The sequence below is a fragment of the Portunus trituberculatus genome, unplaced genomic scaffold, assembly GCF_017591435.1.
Source record: "Portunus trituberculatus isolate SZX2019 unplaced genomic scaffold, ASM1759143v1 PGA_scaffold_205__4_contigs__length_1045770, whole genome shotgun sequence".
Classification (NCBI taxonomy): Eukaryota; Metazoa; Arthropoda; class Malacostraca; order Decapoda; family Portunidae; genus Portunus; species Portunus trituberculatus.
This window is the reverse complement of record NW_025541373.1, coordinates 665364-685586: the sequence shown is the minus strand read 5'-3', so window position 1 is coordinate 685586 and position 20223 is coordinate 665364. Positions and strand designations below refer to the sequence as shown.

Below are 20223 nucleotides of genomic sequence, written 5' to 3'. Positions count from 1 at the left end.
AAAGTAAAAAAGGAAAAGGACTTAGGAGTGACAATGGAAGAATAACAATCAACCAGTAAGCCATATTGATAGAATTTTCAGAGAAACATAATTTGCTAAGGAATATTGGAGTAGCATTTCACTACATGAACAAAGAAATGATGAAGAAATTGATAAGTACTATAATAAGACCCAGATTGGAATATGCAGGAGTAGTGTGGACCCCTCATAAAAAGAAACACATAAGGAAGTTGGAGAGACTACAAAAAATGGCTACAAGAATGGTCACAGAATTTGAAGGGATGACATATGAGGAGAGACTAAAGGCTATAGATCTACCAACCCAGGAACACAGAAGGGAGAGAGGGGATCTGATACAAGTTTATAAATTGATCAACGAAATGGACCAGTGGATAATGAGAAACTGATCCTGAGAGAAGAATATGACATTCGAAGCACAAGATTGCATAGTAAAAAGCTGAGAAAGGGAAGATGTCTGAGAGATGTTAGAAATTACAGTTTCCCGGAAAGATGTGTTGAGACGTGGAACAGTTTGAGTGAAAAAGTGGTGTCTGCAACAAGTGTGCATACTTTTAAAGTAAGATTGGATAAGTGTAGATGTGGAGATGGGGCCACGCGAGCATAAAGCCCAGGCCCTGTAAAACTACAACTAGGTAAATAAAATTATATATTGATTGACAGGTAGATCATGAAATATGTAAATGCATAGATAAATAGATAGAAAGAAGACGATACACATTGATAGACAGTTTTGTTATCAATAATAAGACAACTTTTATTAACAAGACCACTGATATAATTAAACAGTAAAAAGTTAAGGAGACCTTTTTTTCATTCCTTCTTTCATTTTTCCCTTCATAAATGACAGCATTAAAATATCTAAACATCGAAAGGACCAACAAGCAAAATATATCTGGTTTTCATGTTGCTCATATCTTTATTTCTCTCTCTCTCTCTCTCTCTCTCTCTTCTTTTACAAGTACAGTGTATTTTTTTGTTTGTATTTTTAATAGTTTCTTTATTTCCTTTAGTCTGCGGTGGGTTTTCTTAGAGGTCTTTTTTGTGACACTTGAGGAAAGGAGCGTGTGGTGGGAGACTGAAGGAAGCGGAAACACAACACTTGAAGGAAGAAGAGAACAGAAAGACGGTGGTTACAATATGTTAATTTCTTCACTTGTAATCTACATACCACCACACACGACTAACAAGACTTTGAAGTTTGTTTTAACCTCAAATGTTGAAAAGAAACTACACTTAACAATAAGTCACAGACACAAGATTACTCCCTCACAGCAGACACAAGGCCACGACTGCCACTACAGGCCTAACACACTGCCTACCACTGCCGCCACACACTCACACAGGGGTAGTTGTGGCCCCACCAATCCACACAACACACCACCTCAAAAATGGATCTTCACATGCCGGGCAATTTCATGCTTTGTCTTGAAACACTTGCCACAAACATCACACTTGAACTCCCTCAAGTCAGTGTGTCTGAAGGCGTGTCTGTCAAGAGTAGCAATGGTAGGAAATCTTTTACCACATTCCTCACACTCATAATCTTTAACACTTCTGTGTGTCAGAGTGTGTGTGGTGAGATTATACTTTGTGGTGAATTTCTTTCCACATTCAAGACACTCATAATTTCTCACACCACTGTGTATCAGGGTGTGTTTGGTGAGGTGAGCCTTTTTAGTAAATTTCTTGCCACATTCCAGACACTCATAATTTCTGATACCACTGTGTATCAGGCTGTGTGTGGTGAGGCTAGACTTTGTGGTAAATTTCTTTCCACATTCCAGACAGTCATGATTCCTACCACCACTGTGTGTCAGGGTGTGTATGGCGAGATCAGACCTTGTGATGAATTTCTTTTCACATTCCACACACTCATAATTCTTAACACCACTGTGCCTCAGGGTGTGTGTGTTGAGTTCAGACTTTGCGACAAATTTCTTTCCACATTCCAGACACTTATAATTTCTAACACCTCTGTGCCTCAGGGTGTGTAGTCTGAGCCCTTCTCTGGATGCTAAAATTTTATCACACTGCTGACACAAAAATTTTCTCTCTCCTCTGTGGCCAGAGCTGCCTGCTTCACCCGAGGCAGACTCCTGCTGCTGCTGTTGTTCACTCATGCTGCTGCCTGGCCTCACCTCTCCACTGCAGTGCTACTCCCGACAACAAATCCCATGGCATTTGCTGCAGGAACCATCGAGAAAGCCGGCTGGAGGGAGCCATGTCAGGCACCCAGCCTGGACACCTGCAACAACAGTCACAGTGAGAACACCAAAAGCCATTGGCCACTGGCCAGGGTCAACTATAATTCTAAAGATAAAAAAGGTCTACTCAAGTGCCAGACCAGTAAGTGAATGCCAAAGAGAAAAATTGAACTTCAGAGGATAAGTGTGTTGAAAAGAAAGAAACAAATACACAAAGGAGGAAAAAAGAGTGAGCCCCTTGAATTATAGAGCAGTGTCACTAACCAGTGTTGTGGAAAAGATCTGTGAAATTGTTATCAAAGAAAAATGGTTCCAGTATCTGGAGAGAAAGGAAATAATAAATAACTTCCAATTTGGTTTCTGGAAAGGAAGATCATGCATAACAAATTGACTAAGCTTTTATACAAGAGTAACAGATGAAGTACAGGGAGAGATGGATGGGTTGACACAGTGTATCTGGATATTAAGAAGGCTTTCAACAGAGTACCACAGAGAACACTCCTATGGAAATTAGAGCACTTTTTTTTTGTGTAAGAGGAAGAACTGCCAAGGGCAACAAAAATGAATTAGAAAAAAAAAAGGCCCACTGGAATTGCAATCTCCAGAAAAGATGGGAAGAATCAGTCAAAAGCCTGGGAAAAATGTCTTGACACCTCTCTCTTGAAAGAAGTTAAGTCGTAGGAAGATAAAAATACAGAAGCAGGCAGAGCAGGCAGGGAGTTCCTGAGGTGTGAATGATTGAGAGTACTGGTTAACTCTTGTATTAGAGAGTTGGACACAATAGGGATGAGAGGAACAAGAAAGCCTTGTGCCTTGAGGCTGCAGGAGGAGGAGAAGCATGCAGTTAGCAAGATCAGTAGAGCAGTTACCATGAAAATAGCAATGAAAGATAGAAAGTGGCTAAAGACAATCAGTCAGAGGAGGGGAGTTGATGAGGCAAATAGCTTTTATTCCACCTTATCTAATAAAGCTGTGTGAGTGGAACCCTCCCAAGCATGCGAAGAGTACTCCATACAAGGACGGATAAAGCCCTTGTAGAGAGTTAGCAGTTGGAGGGGCAAGAAAAACTAGCAGAGACACCACAGAATGCCTAACTTCAGTGAAGCTGTTTTAGCAAGAGATGAGATGTAAAGTTTCTAGTTAAGATTGTGAGTAAAGAACAGACCAAGGACTGTGGAAGAGGGAGACAGTTGAGTGTCACTAAAGAAGAGGGGATAGTTGTCTGGAAGATTGCATCAAGTTGATAGATGGAGGAATTGAGTTTTTGACGCATTGAAAACTACTAAGTTTTCTCTGTCCAAGTCAGAAATCTGTGGTAAAGCAACTAGCAGATTGCTACAAGGGTCAGTGTTAGCTCCCATTATGTTTCAGATTTATGTAAATGATATTCACAATGAGATAAAAGAGTTACATTAATCTATTTGTTGATAATGCAAAGCTACTAAGAGTTATCAAACCCAGTAGGACTGTTTGCTGTTACAAGAGAATATAAACAAGATCTATGAGTGGAGTAAGAAGTTGAAATTGGAGCTGAATGCCAAGAAATGTCATGCAATGGAACTAGGAAGGAAAAAAAGACTGGTATAGGACTATTTGATGGGAAAGGAGCAAATAATGAAGACTAAAGAGGAAAAAGATCTGAGAGTGATTATACAGGAAAATCTGAACCCTGAAAAACACAGGAGCAAGATATTTGGTATATCATATAAAATGTTGACTAATATAAGAGTGGCATTTCAATTCATGGATAAAGATATGATGAAAAACATCATCACAAGCGTGATACACCCAAGGCTGGAATATGCAGCAGTGGTGTGGTCTCCAAGCTCTAAAAAGGATATAAGAAAATTGGAAAGGATACAGAAGATTGCTACAAAGATGGTGCCAGAATTAATGGACCTCGCACATGAGGAACGAATGAAGGAAATGGGATTGCCAACCTCATAAGATAGAAGAGAACGTGGGGACCTAATAACAATGTGTAAGATAGTAAATGATATTGAAAAATAGACAAAGAAGACCTGGTGCTGTTGGCGGAAGAAGATGGAAGGACAAGAGGACATGACAAGAAGATCAGGATGAGGCAGTGTGCGAAGGATGTTGGAAAATAGTTTTCCACACAGAATGATGGAAAAATGGAATGCATTAGATAAGAAAAGGCTTCCTCACTCGGGGCAACGGTTTCCTAGCGGGTAGGCTTTGAGATAGGAGGTGCCCCAAAAAGTATCCCCTTTAGCTCATAAGTTCATGTGAAAAGCCCACATGGTATAAATAAAAAAAAAGGTATGAATGATTGAGAGTACTGGTTAACTCTTGCATTAGAGAGTTAGACAGAATAGAGGTGAGAGGAAGAAGAAAGTCTTATGCAGCAGAGTTTACCAGAGAAAGGTATGAGTGATTGAGAGTACTGGTTAACTCTTGCCATGCTTAGAGTGAATTATAGTATTGCTGTTTCTTGTGAGAGAGTAGAGCACGTCAGCTAAGTTGTTTTCACCATGGACGCTCAATGCTTGGACTGTGAGTTCAGGCTTTTTGTCTTTAGTTCTATCACAGGTACACCAGAAATGCAAGAGACTCATTCGACGTGTGTGCATCAAGAATTGATTTTGCTTCCCAACATTGTGAGTAATACCCAATATCCAGCACTGGTTAAGGGTTGCAGCTGCAGCTAGCATTGCTGTGGTTTTGATGAACACAGTTGCTGGTGATTCACTACATTTGTGGCTGTATCCACTATATTTAGCTAAAAGTCACATTTTTTTTCCTTATTTCAATTTACAAAGCAACTTTTATCCTCATTTTCTCTATCCAAGTTAAAAATTATCATTAAGTTAGGTTAGGTTAGATTAGGGTTTGGTTAGCAACAGGAGGATGTCTGGAAGGGTGCAGCGCCCTCCCAGCTAGGTTATAATGTTAAAACAGAGTGGCTGTGATGAACGTTGCTGTTATTGGTGAGAAGTGTTGCCAATGCTTCCATATATTTTTTACACATGTTAAAATTAGATTAGGTTAGATCAAAGTTTGATTAGGATTTAATTAATTCCCCTAGAGGGGTCCACTAGGGCACAACACTCCCCTCACAGCTACTTTAAAGCTTTGGATTTAAGAATTAGGTTAGGTTAAGTTGCAGGGAGATCCGGGGTGGGCACAGCCATCCCCCCACAGCTAGGTTAGGTAAGGTTAGGGTTTGGTTGGCAACATGTGGGCAGGGGAGTTGGGGGGAGGGGGGTTAGCTTATAATGTTAGGTTTAGTATTTCTTTTGGCTTCATTACATGTAGCGGACAGGTCCACAAATGTAGCGAATCGTTGGCAAATATTTTGCAACAAAAATTCTTATGATTTTTTGTGGGCTAAGTAATGGCATTTTCCCCTTAGATTTTTTTTTTTTTTTTTTTTTTTTTTTTATTGACTTGTCTATTTTAACTTTCCCCACCTGTTTCCCCTAAAGGTTCCCAAATTTGCTGCTCTTGAGAAAGGACTGGTGATGACAGGAAGGAAGGAAGGATTTGCTGTGAATATTTATCTTTGTCACTAATCAAATCAAACATTATAGTCTCCCAGCCGGGACCTGCACCTTTCTGGACTACCTTCCCCAAGACTCATTAACCAAACCTTGATTTGATGCACGTCAAACAAACTATAAATTGTTAATATATATATATATATATATATATATATATATATATATATATATATATATATATATATATATACCAAAAAAATAAATTAATAAAAAAAAAGCATTACAAGACCTCGCAGATAATAGTGTTTGGTTTGGTTAGTGAGTCTTTGGGTGGTTCGAGGGGGCGCAGCCACCCCTCACCACACCTAGGTTATAATGTTGGGCTTAGTTATTCAGGTTAGTGAGGTTTCCATCACAGGTAGTGGTGTAGTGGATGGATACAGCCATGGTACAATAACGTTATTGTACCATGGATACAGCCGTCAACAACGAATCAATCGTTGGACACGCCGCTCGGCAATAACAAAGCAACGCTCGCCGCTGTCACCATCAAAGTAAATTGTTGTTGTTTTGTGTGAGTGTGTGTGTGATTTTGTTGAGTTTTGCACTGCACACCACTCGATTTGATGTTCCTCCACCCAAAAACACCGATTTCCCACAGATCCCCCAAGACGGCTGGTAATGAGAGCTGGGCATAACACTTCCTCCACACGCAATAACAAACAAATAACCCAAGTCAACCTTGCATTACCTAGGTACACACACACACACACACAGCTCTCTTCTTTACTTCTGTCTAGCCTTGCCTCGCATCTCTCTTTCCTCCCAAGCCTCCTCTGGTCACCTCTCTGCCATCTCCCTCCCTCAGTAGGCTGGCAGGAGGAAAGGGCGACGTGAACGCTTGAGGTGACAGGAGAGCGTCAGGACAATTAAGCCATCGACCGATTATCGGCGCCGATATCAAGCATTTGACGTATATCGACATCCACCTTTTTTTATTTTTTTTATTCGACGGCCGATAAGAGATTGATTTAAAACTGGGTTATTTTGGTTCTGATGCAGCCACGCCTCTCTGTCTGCTGTCACTACTCTGTCTCCTGCATTGTCCCACCCACAGCACCATCTGATTGGTTACAAGCAGAGCCACGGTAACAGCTGAAAAAAAAATTATTAACGTGAAGTAAGGTGAGTATATTACCCAATATGTAATCATGTCATGTGATCCAGAGAAGGACCGATCGTAGACACTGTGACAAACATTAAATTGAGGTTATAACATTGGATTTAGTAACCCTTGGGGAGGATCTGGATATAATGTCAGGGAACAAAATGTGTTGGCAACAAATCCAAATCCACGGATAGTGAATCGCTGGCAATGCTGCTCAACAACAATGCCACACATTCTTGAGCTCTTCCTCACCTCTAATTCTTCAGCTTGTGCTGTTACCCTCTCTTCTCTGTTGAGTTTCTCAGATTACAATCTCATATCTGTATCATGTCCTATTTCTTCAATCCCTCCTCAGGATCCCTCAAGGTGGAGGTGCCATTTGCATTTTGCCTCAAGATTCCAGTTGGGGGACCTGAGGAGGTATTATGTTGACTCCCTAGAATGATTACTGTTTCTGTGTCAGAGACCCATCTCTGTTGCTGAACGCCTAACAGAGGTGATAGTGTCTGGTATGGAGGCGTACATTCCTCATCCTTTTTTCTCAATCTAAATTTCCTTCTTGCTGGAAGTTTGCCTACATTCAACCTATTTCTAAAAAGAGTGACCGTTCTGATCCCTCAAACAACTGCCCTATAGCTTTAATCTCATCCTTGTGTAATGTGTTTTAATCTATCCTCAATATGATGATTCTTAAACGTCTCATTTCAAAATCTTCTATCTGATCGCCAGTATGGCTTCCGTCAGGGTCCCCCTACTGGTGATCTGGCATTCCTCATTGACTCTTGGTCATCTTCTTATAGAGATTTCTGTGAAACCTTTGCTGCTGTGTTATATGCATCAAAAGCTTTTGATATAGTCCTGCACAAAGCTTTGATCTCAAAACTACCCTCATGTGACTTCTGTCCTTCTTTCTGCAACTCTGTCTCTAGTTTCCTCTCTATTTTATTGCTGCTGTGATAGACAGCCACTGTTCTTCTAAATGTATCAACTGTTGTGTTCCTCAGAGTTCTTTCTGTCCTGTCACCTGCTCTCTTCCTATTATTCATTAATGATCTTAACCAACCTTCTTGCCCTATCCACTCTTACACTTATGATACCACCCCACACCTTTCCACCTTTTTAGTGATGACCAACCCTTCAGGAAGACAACAGATCATGCAGGGACACCACACAATGCCTGACGAGATCTTTTTAAGATTTCTGATTGGGGCAGAGAAAACTTAGTAGTGTTCAATGCCTCAAAAATTCAATTCCTCCATCTATCAACTGGTCACAGCCTTCCAGACAATTATCCCCTCTTCAATGACACTCAACTGTCTCCCTCTTCCACACTAAATATCCTCGGTTTATCCTTTACTCATAATCTTAACTGGAAACTTCACATCTCATCTCTTGCTAAAACAGCTGCTATGAAGTTAGGTGTTTTGAGGCGTCTCCGTCAATTTTTCTCGCCCCTCCATCTGCTAACTCTGTATAAGGGCCTTGTCCATCCTTGTATGAAATACTCATCACATGTTTGGGAGAGTTCTACTTACAGAGTTTTATTAGATAGAGTGGAATAAAAAAGCTTTACATCTCATCAACTCCCCTCCTCTGACTGACTGTCTTCAGCCTCTTTCTCACTGCCAAAATGTTGCATCTCTTACTATTTTGTACTGTTTTTTTCATGCTAATTGCTCTTCTGACCTTGCTAACTGCATGCCTCATTGCACAAGGCTTTCTTCTTCCTCTCACCCTTATTTTGTCCAACTCTGTAATGCAAGAGTTAACCAGTACTCTAAATCATTCATACCTTTCTCTGGTAAACTCTGGAACTCCCTGCCTGCTTCTGTATTTCCAATTTCTTATGACTTGACTTCATTTAAGAGGGAGGTCTCAAGACATTTATCACGGTCTTTTGGCTAACCCTCTTGAACTTGTAAGGGACTGGTGACTGAGAGGGACTTTTGGTTTTATAAATATACATCATTTTGTTGCCCTTCGCCAATTTTTCCCCTTACATGAAAAAAAAAGCAAAAAAAAACAAAGTATTGTTAGAGATTTTTATGTGATTTTGTTGATTTCTGACCTGTTTAGTTGATTTGATGCTCCTCCACCGAAAAAACCAAGGATTGCTCTCAGGTTCCCCAAGATCACTGGGAATGAGAGGTAAGCATTAGAGCTGAAAGATAGTCATAACTTGAAAAACATTAATTTGCAATGGAAATTATATATGGTAAAGTGTCCAATAGGTACACAAAAAGAACGTTGAAAATTCCCTTCCCGTGATTGTAGTCTTCCTCCAGATTTGAGAGGCTTGTCCTGCTTAGTGTGATGTTTTGCAGGAATGGCTGTAGTTTTATGTGGTGCAGTGTTTGTAAATGTTGTTACTCATTGTTGAGAGAAATATGCTTCAAATCAGTGTGTGCCCACTTGTCCAGTGTGTACGCAGGTGGTCCAGTAGGAACTCTTAGCCTTTCAACTTAAACAGTGTGATAGAAGAGTGCTTCCTTTCTACCTGTGATCTACTTCATTCAGTGCTCTACTAAACTGTTATACAAGTATCACTTGAGACTTGACATATACAGCACGGATTTTTTTAAGGATTTTTTAAGGAAACAAAATTTCAACAGTTTTTTTCTATGATAATTGTGTGTGACGTACACATGATTTTGGTGTGTCCTTAACATAAGATACAGCCTTGTTATAAGTGAGTAAATACAAAGATCAGCACAAGAATGTCTGTAAACATTAAGGAAACACCTCCTTCTGGGCCAAAAAACTTTATTTTTAGTGACTAGTGACAGGAACACCTGCTGCCTCTAACTTGAGTCAATACATTGTGACTGATTCTGATGGATGATGCACAGGCCACCACATTTAGTGCATGACACACACAGTTTCTGGTTGGTTGGTGGCAGAGTTGTCAGGTTAGGCCTTAAAAGGCCAATTTGACCTTTTAAGAGGAATGTTGGCCTTCAAAAATTTAGGTCTACATGCCAAAGATTTTGGCCTTTTCTTGGCCTTCTCTGTTGCTCAAGATAGTCAGCATATATAAACTGTTGTCCTCCCAAAATCATTGTATTATAAGTTAATGCAAGAAAATGGGTTTCAAAATTATCTTGATACAAATTTTTGGCTCTAAATATTGCAAAAAAATATGGACCTGATGGAGTCCCTCTTATTGTTCTCAAAAACTGTGCTTCCGTGCTTGCACCTTACCTGGCCAAACTCTTTCAATTTTGCCCATCAGCAAACCTTTCCTTCTAGCTGAAGTTTGTCTACGTTAAGCCTGTTCCTAAAAAGGGTGACTTCTTATCCCTCAAACTACCGTCATATAGCTTTAATCTCTTGCTTGTCTCAAGTGTTTAATCTATCTCAAACACCAGTCACTTCACAATCTTCTATCTGATTGCCAGTATGGCTTCCATCAAGGTTGATCTACTGGTGATCTTCTGGCTTTCCTTACTGAGTCTTGGTCATCCTCTTTTAGAGATTTCAGTGAAACTTTTGTTTTTGTGTTAAACATATCAAAAGCTTTTGATAGAGTCTGGCACAAAGCCTTGATTCCCAAACTGCCCTCCTACGGTTTTTATCCTTCTCTCTGCAACTTTATCTCAAGTGTCCTTCTTCATTGTTTTATTGCTGCTGTGGTGTTCTTCAGGGTTCTGTCCTGTCTCCCACTCTCTATTATTCATTAATGATCTTAACCTAACTTCTTGCCCTATCCACTCCAACCTAACTTCTTGCCCTATCCACTCCTATGCTGATGATAACATCTTTCCACATCTTTTCAGAGACGTCCAATCCTCCAGGAAGTCAACAGATCACGCAAGAATGCCACAGAACACCCGACTTCTGATCTTTCTTAAGCCGTGTCCACACTATCAAGCATGCTTGACGGGCAAGCAGTGATACCAGATCCCGTTCCAATACATAAACAAGGAGGGTGAGTGGCAGGCACGAAGGTGACGTCAGAAGTGAGGAGACTGTGGGCAAACAAGCAGATAACTGTCTGTGAGTGAGTTTGCACATATGCTCTACCTCAAGTGGGTATCTTGTTTTGTTATGTATGGTTCCACTTTTGCTAGGAGTGTGGAAACTATTCACATCCATTCTTATATACTGGATAAAACCATCTTCAGGCTTGTCGTGGAGTTCGCGATATATAGTTGCATGACTTCCCAACTCTCCTCTTCTCCTCAACCAGTCCTTGCACCACACACGCCTCTGTGCTCTGGCTTGTTTTTGCTTTTCCATACACACCCCAAGAATGATCCCACACAAGGCTATTTCCTTCCTCTCAACGGTGTTCGGCATGGTGAGACAGGTCCTGCACCCCACTCTTCAGCAGGGTCAGAGTGAAACTAAACCATGAACCTGTATTTGACACCACTCATCAGTTTACAACTTTGCCCGTCAGTCTTTGCCCGGTGAAGGAGTAGATATTGTGGGCTAAACTACATCTGATAGCACTGTTTGTTGCCAGATCCTTGCCTGTGGTTTTCCCGCTTCTGATGTCATCAACCCTCATTCTCACTACCTATTGTGATCTGGTATCACTGTTTGTCCGTCGAGCATGCTCGATAATGTGGACACGGCTTTAGATTTCTTATTAGGGCAGAGAAAACTTAGTAGTGTTCAATTGCCTCAAAAACTCAATTTTTCCATCTATCAATTTGGCACAGCCTTCCAGACAACTATCCCCTCTTCTTCAATGACATTCAACCGTCTCCCTCTTCCACACTGAATATCCTTAGTCTGTCCTTTACTCATACTCAAAACTGGAATCTTCACATCTCATCTCTTGCTAAAATAGCTTCTATGAAGTTGGGCATTCTGAGGTGTCTCCGCCAGTTTTTCTCACCTCTCCAGCTGCTAACTCTGTTCAAGGGTCTTATCTGTTCTTGTATAGAATACTCTTTGTATGTTTGGAGGGGGGGGGAGCTTCCCAGTCATACAGTTTTGTTAAATAGGGTGGAATCAAAAGCTTTTCGTCTCATCAGCTCCACTTCTCTGACTAACTGTCTTCAGCCTCTTTCTCACCGATGGAATGTTGCAGCTCTTTCTATCTTTTATTGCTATTTTCATGCTAACTGCTCTTTTTGTACTGGGGGGAGATCAAGGATAGACCACAAGTTGGAACAGTGGTGTACTCTGGGATGAGTTTCACCCTGCAACACAGTGATCTGGATCGTACAAAGTAATAAACATAACGACGCTACAAAATCGTGTGAGGACCACCATAATATTAATCCAGTGTGCAGCACAACCACACCGTCACACTATCTCACACAATAAAAGCAGACTGCTGTTACACAAAAAGATAGTGAACAAATAACACAGCATGACAACTTCATATGGCATCACATAGATATATTACATAAATATAACATCTCATAGGGAACAAATTTATAATATTCAGCTGGACATCAAGCTGGAGCTGAACAATTTTTTAACCCATACATGCCTCACTGCTGCCCCTCGTGCCACACACACAAATTTATATCAACTCACTTCACTGGCCTCACCATCACGAGCCTTCAGATCCCAGTAGCAGAGCACCCTGTGGCTACTATGTGTGCTACTGTAACTGCACACTGTGCCTGCTGAAAGCCATATGTTCAATAAAGAATCTGTTTCACAGCCGAAGCAAACCCAAAAGGGGCAGAGACAGTAATCACTATGTTCATGAATAATATCACTATTATTTTCCATGAATTAAACACTAACAGTTTTCAATCCTTATCAGTATACAGTACATACCTCCATGCTATGGCTCCAACACCAGGTAACACCCAGCCACGCCCGACAACTAGTCACCTGTGATTGATTGATTTCTTTATTGGCTATTTGCATTACAAATAATATTACATACATAAGTTGTTAAAGCCTACGTCCATTGAGCCGTGGCTCTTTTATGGACTTTGATTCAGTACAAACAACTATAAAGTAGACGTATCAGCCTTTAGCTTTAGTTGTCACTAGATATTCACTTATTAATACAAAGAAAAACAAATCCCTATAACAAGTGTATTCCATATAGTAATACTTAACACGTCATTTATAAATTGAGGGAAGGCAATAACAATAACAATAATAATAATAATAATAACAAAATACTATAACAAAATATCAATAAGGTAATAATAATAATAACAACAATGATAAATATTAACAAAACAATAACAATAAATATTAATAAAATAGTAACAAAATATCAATAACGTAATAATAATAATAATAATAATAATAATAATAATAATAATAATAATGAGCACCATGCAGTGATGGCCCCCTGTCCTGTCAGCCGGCTGACTGGGCAGGATGGGAAACAAAATGATGCTCCAAATGTGCAATGCAAGAAAACCCAATGAAATGATTCACTGCTTCAAATAATCATTTTCTCCAATATAATAATAATCATGCTAATGATACACTTTTGATTTTGCTAACTGCATGCCTCCCCTGCACAAGGCTCTCTTCTTCCTCTCTCCCCTATTCTGTCCAGTTCTCTAATGCAAGAGTTAACCAGTACTCTCAATCACTCATACCTTTCTCTGGTAAACTCTGCTGATACAAATGTTTCAAGATCAGAGTTTTTTTTTATGGAACAAGTTGAGTTCATAACCTGAGGCACTACTCCTGTCTTCATTTTGTCCCTTATGGAGTACATTCCAGATTTCAGGTTTTTGGTAATGATTGAAAGTTCTTTTTGAACATGTGTAAACCTCCTACTCTTTCCACATTAATCTATCACATGTACAGTGCAACAAAGCTCTTTTTGAACATGTGTAAACCTCCTATTCTTTCCACATTAATGGATCACAGTACAGTGCAACAGCATATTAACAACATTGTTTCTGCAGCTCAGTCCTGAAGCCTTTCAATCAATGCTTCCAAATGTTCCTTGTTGCCAGCCTCTGCACCCTTTCCATCTTCACATGTTTTTTCATATAAGGTGACCAGGTGACTGCTTCACACTCTAACTGAGGTCTTACACGGTGCTTAGTACTTTCCTCATCATTCCTTCATCCAGATAGTGAAATGCAAGTTTTATATTCTGAAGCATATTATGTTTTTCCAAATATCTTGATATGTTTCTCTGGTGACAGGTTGTTTTTGTGCAATTACACCTAAGTCCTCTTCTCTGGCCTCTCCAATGATCTCTTCTCCCAGTTTATAAGCCTTGTATGGCCTGTATTTACTTTTTCCCATTTTAATAACATGGCACTTGCTTATATTAAACTCCATTTGCCACTGTTTACTCCACTCGTATATCTTGTCCAGATCCTCCTGTAGCATATTACAATCTTCCAGGTTTTTTACTCCTCATTATCTTGGTAGTGTGTGTATTTACCTAGTTGTAGTTTTACAGGGCCTGGGCTTTATGCTCATGTGGCCCCGTCTCCATATCTACACTTATCCAATCTTACTTTAAAAGTATGCACACTCGTTGCAGACACTACTCTTCATTTAAACTGTTCCACGTCTCAATACATCTTTGCGGGAAACTATACGTACTTTTTAATTTCTCTTACACATCTTCCCTTCCTCAGCTTCTTACTATGTGATCTTGTGCTTCGACTGGCATATTCTTCTATCAGGATCAAATAGTCATTGTCCACTTGGTCCATTCCGTTTATCAATTTATAAGCTTGTATGAGATCCCTCTCTCCCTTCTCTGCTCCAATGTTGGAAGATCCATAGCCTTTAGTCTCTCCTCATATGTCATCCCTTCAAATTCTGGAACCATTCTTGTAGCCATTTTTTGTAGTCTCTCCAGCTTTCTTATGTGTTTCTTTTTGTGAGGGGTCCACACTACTCCTGCATATTCCAATCTGGGTCTTATTATAGTACTTATCAGTTTCTTCATCATTTCTTTGTCCATGTAGTGAAATGCTACTCCAATATTCCTTAGCAAATTGTATGTCTCTCTGAAAATTCCATCGTCACTCCCAAATCCTTTTCCTTTTTTACTTTCTCCAGTTCTACTCCATCTCCCATCTTATAGATTCCCACAGGTCGTCTTTCACTCTTTTCCATTTCCATGACATGGCTTTTGTCCACATTGAATTCCATTTCCCACTTTTTACTCCATTCCCATATCTTATTTAGGTCTTCTTGCAGTATTTCACAATCCCCTTATTGCTTTATAACTCTGCACAGTTTCGCATCGTCCACAAACAGATTTATGTAGCTGTTCACTCCCCCTGGCATGTTGTTTATATATATGAGGAAAAGTATTGATGCCAATACTGACCCCTGTGGCACTCCGCTTTCTACTGCTCTCCACTTTGACTTCATATCTTTAACTACCATCCTTATTTCTCTCCTCCTCAAATAATTTTCCATCCATCTCAATGTGTTTCCTTTTAAACCACCCTTCTCCTCTAATTTCCACAGTAATCTTGCATGTGGCACTTTATCAAATGCCTTTTTTAAATCCAAATAAATACAGTCAACCCATCCTCTCTCTTGTACCCTGTCAACTATTCTAGAGTAGAAACTCAGTAAATTTGTTACACACGACCGACCTTTTCTAAAACCAAATTGGCTATTTGATATTAATTTGTTGTCTTCAAGGAACTCGATCCATTGTTTCTTTATTATTCTTTCACACATCTTGCATATTACACTAGTTAGTGATACCGGTCTGTAATTTAAAGGTTCTTCCTTCCTTCCGCTCTTATATATGGGAACCACCTCAGCTCTTTTCCATTCTACTGGTACTGTTCCATTTTCTATTGAGCATTTTATGATGTTGTATATAGGACTTGCTAGTTCTTCCCTACATTCTTTCAGTATTCTGCCTGAGACTTCATCCGGTCCCATTGCCTTTTCTTCATCCAGTTCCTTCATTAACTTCTTTTATTTCAAGCTTGGTTACTTTAATCTCTTTCATATAGATTGTCTCTATTACCCTGTGGCCTTTCAAATTTGGATTCCTTAGTAAAGACCTCCTGGAATTATTATTTAATAGTTCTGCCATACTTTTTGGGTCTTCCACCATCCCATTTTCTCCTTTTAACTTTTCTATTGTTTCTTTTTGTCTTATTTTCCATTTATGAATCTGTAGAACAATTTTGGTTGCTCCTTGCATTTTTCGACTATGTCCTTTTCATAGATCCTCTCCTCTTCCTTCCTCACTTTAACATATTTTTCGACAATGTCCTTTTCAAAGTTCTTTTCCTCTTCCTTCCTCACTTTAACATATTCATTTTTGCTATCTTGAAGTTTTCCTTATTTACCGCATTTCTGTTTCTCCTCCACCTTTTCCATGCTCCATCTCTTTCTCCTTTGCCCTAGCACACCTTGCATTAAACCAATCTTTCTTTCCTTCTTCTTTAGGTCTATATTTGGGACATATTCCTGACTCCTGTTTTGTATATTTCCAAAATAAGTTATATTTCTCTTGCAATCCTCTGAGTTTTCCATCTCCTCCCAGTTACGTTTTAAAATAGTTCTTGAGATTCTCAATATCAGCCTTTCTATAGTTTAATCGGTCCTCTTTGTATGATTCATCTCTATCTTCTTTTCCCTCTTTTATATCCATTTCTAATATTATATGATCAATCTTTCCCAATGGGCACTTATATCTTATACCAATCTCGCCTGCTCGTCATTTCCTCTGAATCTTGTGCATTCCTTTACTCTCTGGTCCATCATATTGTCTATCATTAGGTTCAGGAATCTTTCTCCCCAGGCTTCTTCCCCCATACCACTTTCATAATTTTCCCAGTCCACTTCTTTACAGTTGAAATTTCCTACTAATATCACTTTTCTCCTTTCTTTAACGATTCTCATTAGACTCCTTATTGTGTCATCTATCATGTCTTTATATTCTTGATTGGTCCATGAATTTGTTTTTGGTGGCACATATGTTACAATGATTGTTAACTCTTTTTTATTAATATGCATCTTAACATACAGTACTTCTGCTTTTCCTTCCCCACATTCCACTTGGTTTATCACTATCTCCTTCCTTAACATCATCATGACTCCTCCTCCTCCTTTACCCACTCTGTCTCTCCCCCATACATTATACCTATTATCCAAGACTATTTTGATTTCCTCATTTAGTTTTGTTTCAGCCAGGCATACAATATCCGGATTTTCTTTCTTTATGTAATCTCTTAATTCTAATTTACTTGATAAAACCCCGTCTATGTTTGTATACATCATTTTTAGTCTCTTGCCTTTATCACTTTTGGTTAAACCTGTTCCACTTTTTTCTCTTCCTTCTCGTTTATATACCATTTCTTATCCTGTCTCCTAGAATTCTCAAAAAAACAGCAAACAGTCCTACTGGGTTTGATAACTCTTAGTAGCTTTGCATCATCAACAAATAGATTAATGTAACTCTTTATCTCATTGTGAATATCATTTACATAAATCTGAAACATAATGGGAGCTAACACTGACCCTTGTAGCAATCTGCTAGTTGCTTTACCACTTATTTCTGACTTGGACAGAGAAAACTTAGTAGTTTTCAATGTCAAAAACTCAATTCCTCCATCTATCAACTTGATGCAATCTTCCAGACAACTATCCCCTCTTCTTTAGTGACACTCAACTGTCTCCCTCTTCCACACTGAATATCCTTGGTCTGTTCTTTACTCACAATCTTAACTGGAAACTTCACATCTCATCTTTTGCTAAAACAGCTTCAATGAAGTTTCATTCTGTATGTCTCTGCTAGTTTTTCTTGCCCCTCCAACTGCTAACTCTCTACAAGGGCTTTATCCGTCCTTGTATGGAGTACTCTTCGCATGCTTGGGGGGTTTCCACTCACACAGCTTTATTAGATAAGGTGGAATAAAAGCTATTTGCCTCATCAACTCCCCTCCTCTGACTGATTGTCTTTAGCCTCTTTCTATCTTTCATTGCTATTTTCATGGTAACTGCTCTACTGATCTTGCTAACTGCATGCTTCTCCTCCTCCTGCGACCTCAAGGCACAAGGCTTTCTTCTTCCTCTCATCCCTATTGTGTCCAACTCTCTAATACAAGAGTTAACCAGTACTCTCAATCATTCACAACTCAGGAACTCCCTGCCTGCTCTGCCTGCTTCTGTATTTTTATCTTCCTACTTCTTTCAAGACTTTTTTCCCAACTTCTTTCAAGAGAGAGGTGTCAAGACATTTTTCCCAGGCTTTTGACTGATTCTTCCCATCTTTTCTGGAGATTGCAATTCCAGTGGGCCTTTTTTTTTTTCTAATTCATTTTTGTTGCCCTTGGCAGTTCTCCCTCTTACAAAAAAAAAAAAAATTTCCAATTTCCAAGAGTGTTCTCTGTGGTACTCTGTTGAAAGCCTTCTTAATATCCAGATACACTGTGTCAACCCATCCATCTCTCCCTGTACTTCATCTGTTACTCTTGTATAAAAGCTTAGTCAATTTGTTATGCATGATCTTCCTTTCCGGAAACCAAATTGGAAGTTATTTATTATTTCCTTTCTCTCAGATACTGGAACCATTTTCTTTGATAACAATTTCACAGATCTTTTCCACAACACTGGTTAGTGACACTGCTCTATAATTCAAGGCTCACTCTTTTTCCTCCTTTGTGTATTTGTTTCTTTCTTTTCAACACACTTATCCTCTGAAGTTCAATTTTTCTCTTTGGCATCACTTACTGGTCTGGCACTTGAGTAGACCTTTTTTTCTTTAGAATTATAGTTGACCCTGGCCAGTGGCCAATGGCTTTGGTGTTCTCACTGTGACTGTTGTTGCAGGTGTCCAGGCCGGGTGCCTGACATGGCTCCCTCCAGCCGGCTTTCCTGATGGGTTCCTGCAGCAAATGCCATGGGATTTGTTGTCAGTAGCACTGCAGTAGAGAGGTGAGGCCAGGCAGCAGCATGAGTGAACAACAGCAGCAGCAGGAGTCTGCCTCAGGTGAGGCAGGCAGCTCTGGCCACAGAGGAGAGAGAAAATTTTTGTGTCAGCAGTGTGATAAAATTTTAGCATCCAGAGAAGGCCTCAGACTACACACCCTGAGGCACAGAGGTGTTAGAAATTATAAGTGTCTGGAATGTGGAAAGAAATTTGTCACAAAGTCTGATCTCAACACACACACCCTGAGGCATAGTGGTGTTAAGAATTATGAGTGTGTGGAATGTGAAAAGAAATTCATCACAAGGTCTGATCTTGCCATACACACCCTGACACACAGTGGTGGTAGGAATCATGACTGTCTGGAATGTGGAAAGAAATTTACCACAAAGTCTAGCCTCACCACACACAGCCTGATACACAGTGGTATCAGAAATCATGAGTGTCTGGAATGTGGCAAGAAATTTACTAAAAAGGGTCACCTCACCAAACACACCCTGATACACAGTGGTGTGAGAAATTATGAGTGTCTTGAATGTGGAAAGAAATTCACCACAAAGTATAATCTCACCACACACACACTGACACACAGAAGTGTTAAAGATTATGAGTGTGAGGAATGTGGTAAAGATTTCCTACCATTGCTACTCTTGACAGACACGCCTTCAGACACACTGACTTGAGGAGTTCATGTGATGTTTGTGGCAAGTGTTTCAAGACAAAGCATGAAATTGCCCGGCATGTGAAGATCCATTTTGAGGTGGTGTGTTGTGTGGATTGGTCCACAACTACCCCTGTGTGAGTGTGTTCAGTGGTAGGCAGTGTGTTAGGCCTGTAGTGGCAGTCTCCTTGTGTCTGCTGTGAGGAGTAATCATGTGTCTGTGACTTATTGTTAAGTGTAGTTTCTTTTCAACATTTGAGGTTAAAACAAACTTCAAAGTCTTGTTAGTCGTGTGTGGTGGTATGTAGATTACAAGTGAAGAAATTAACATATTGTAACCACCGTCTTTCTGTTCTCTTCTTCCTTCAAGTGTTGTGTTTCCGCTTCCTTCAGTCTCCCACCACACGTCCTTTCCTCAAGTGTCACAAAAAAGACCTCTAAGAAAACCCACTGCAGACTAAAAAAAATAAAGAAACTATTAAAAATACAAAAAAATACACTGTACTTGTAAAAGAAAAGAGAGAGAGAGAGAGAAATAAAGATATGAGCAATATGAAAACCAGATATATTTTGCTTGTTGGTCCTTTCGATGTTTAGATATTTTAATGCTGTCATTTATGAAGGGAAAAATGAAAGAAGGAATGAAAAAAAGGTCTCCTTAACTTTTTACTGTTTAATTATATCAGTGGTCTTGTTAATAAAAGTTGTCTTATTATTGATAACAAAACTGTCTATCAATGTGTATCGCCTTCTTTCTATCTATTTATCTATGCATTTACATATTTCATGATGTACCTGTCAATCAATATAGAATTTTATTTACCTAGTTGTAGTTTTACAGGGCCTGGGCTTTATGCTCGTGTGGCCCCATCTCCACATCTACACTTATCCAG

General features: G+C 39.6%; 2 protein-coding genes across 14 annotated transcripts in view; one reads left to right on the top strand and one right to left on the bottom strand.

The window, feature by feature from the left end:
• The window catches only part of LOC123500360 (oocyte zinc finger protein XlCOF15-like), a 38843-nt gene extending 19490 nt beyond the window's left edge, over positions 1-19353 (top strand). The window contains exons 1-4 of one of the 10 annotated variants that reach the window (XR_006673283.1): positions 5975-6243; positions 6752-6874; positions 10634-10785; positions 18573-19316. Coding sequence is in view for 4 of the 10 variants with exons in the window: in XM_045249070.1 (XP_045105005.1) it covers positions 18696-19352 (657 nt within the window). In the remaining 6 variants the exon portion in view is untranslated. Of the gene's footprint in view, positions 1-4551; positions 4847-5961; positions 6244-6751; positions 6875-10633; positions 10858-18572 lie in introns of those variants that run through there. The other 9 variants (XR_006673287.1, XR_006673284.1, XR_006673286.1 and 6 more) reach the window with 9 other exon arrangements.
• On the bottom strand, positions 739-6840 carry LOC123500359 (oocyte zinc finger protein XlCOF15-like). 4 transcript variants are annotated; one of them, XM_045249064.1, is made up of 2 exons: positions 6441-6840; positions 739-2266 (listed from the first exon to the last, which is right to left on the bottom strand). In XM_045249064.1, exon 2 carries the CDS (start codon positions 2139-2141, stop codon positions 1404-1406), a length of 738 nt encoding a protein of 245 aa, XP_045104999.1. In that variant the 5' UTR covers positions 2142-2266; positions 6441-6840; the 3' UTR covers positions 739-1403. The 4 variants fall into 4 exon arrangements, with proteins under 4 accessions (XP_045104999.1, XP_045105000.1, XP_045105003.1 ...); XM_045249065.1 differs by having other exon boundaries at positions 6480-6760; XM_045249068.1 differs by lacking the exon at positions 6441-6840 and adding an exon at positions 6305-6328.
• Positions 19354-20223: the final 870 nt, after the last annotated feature.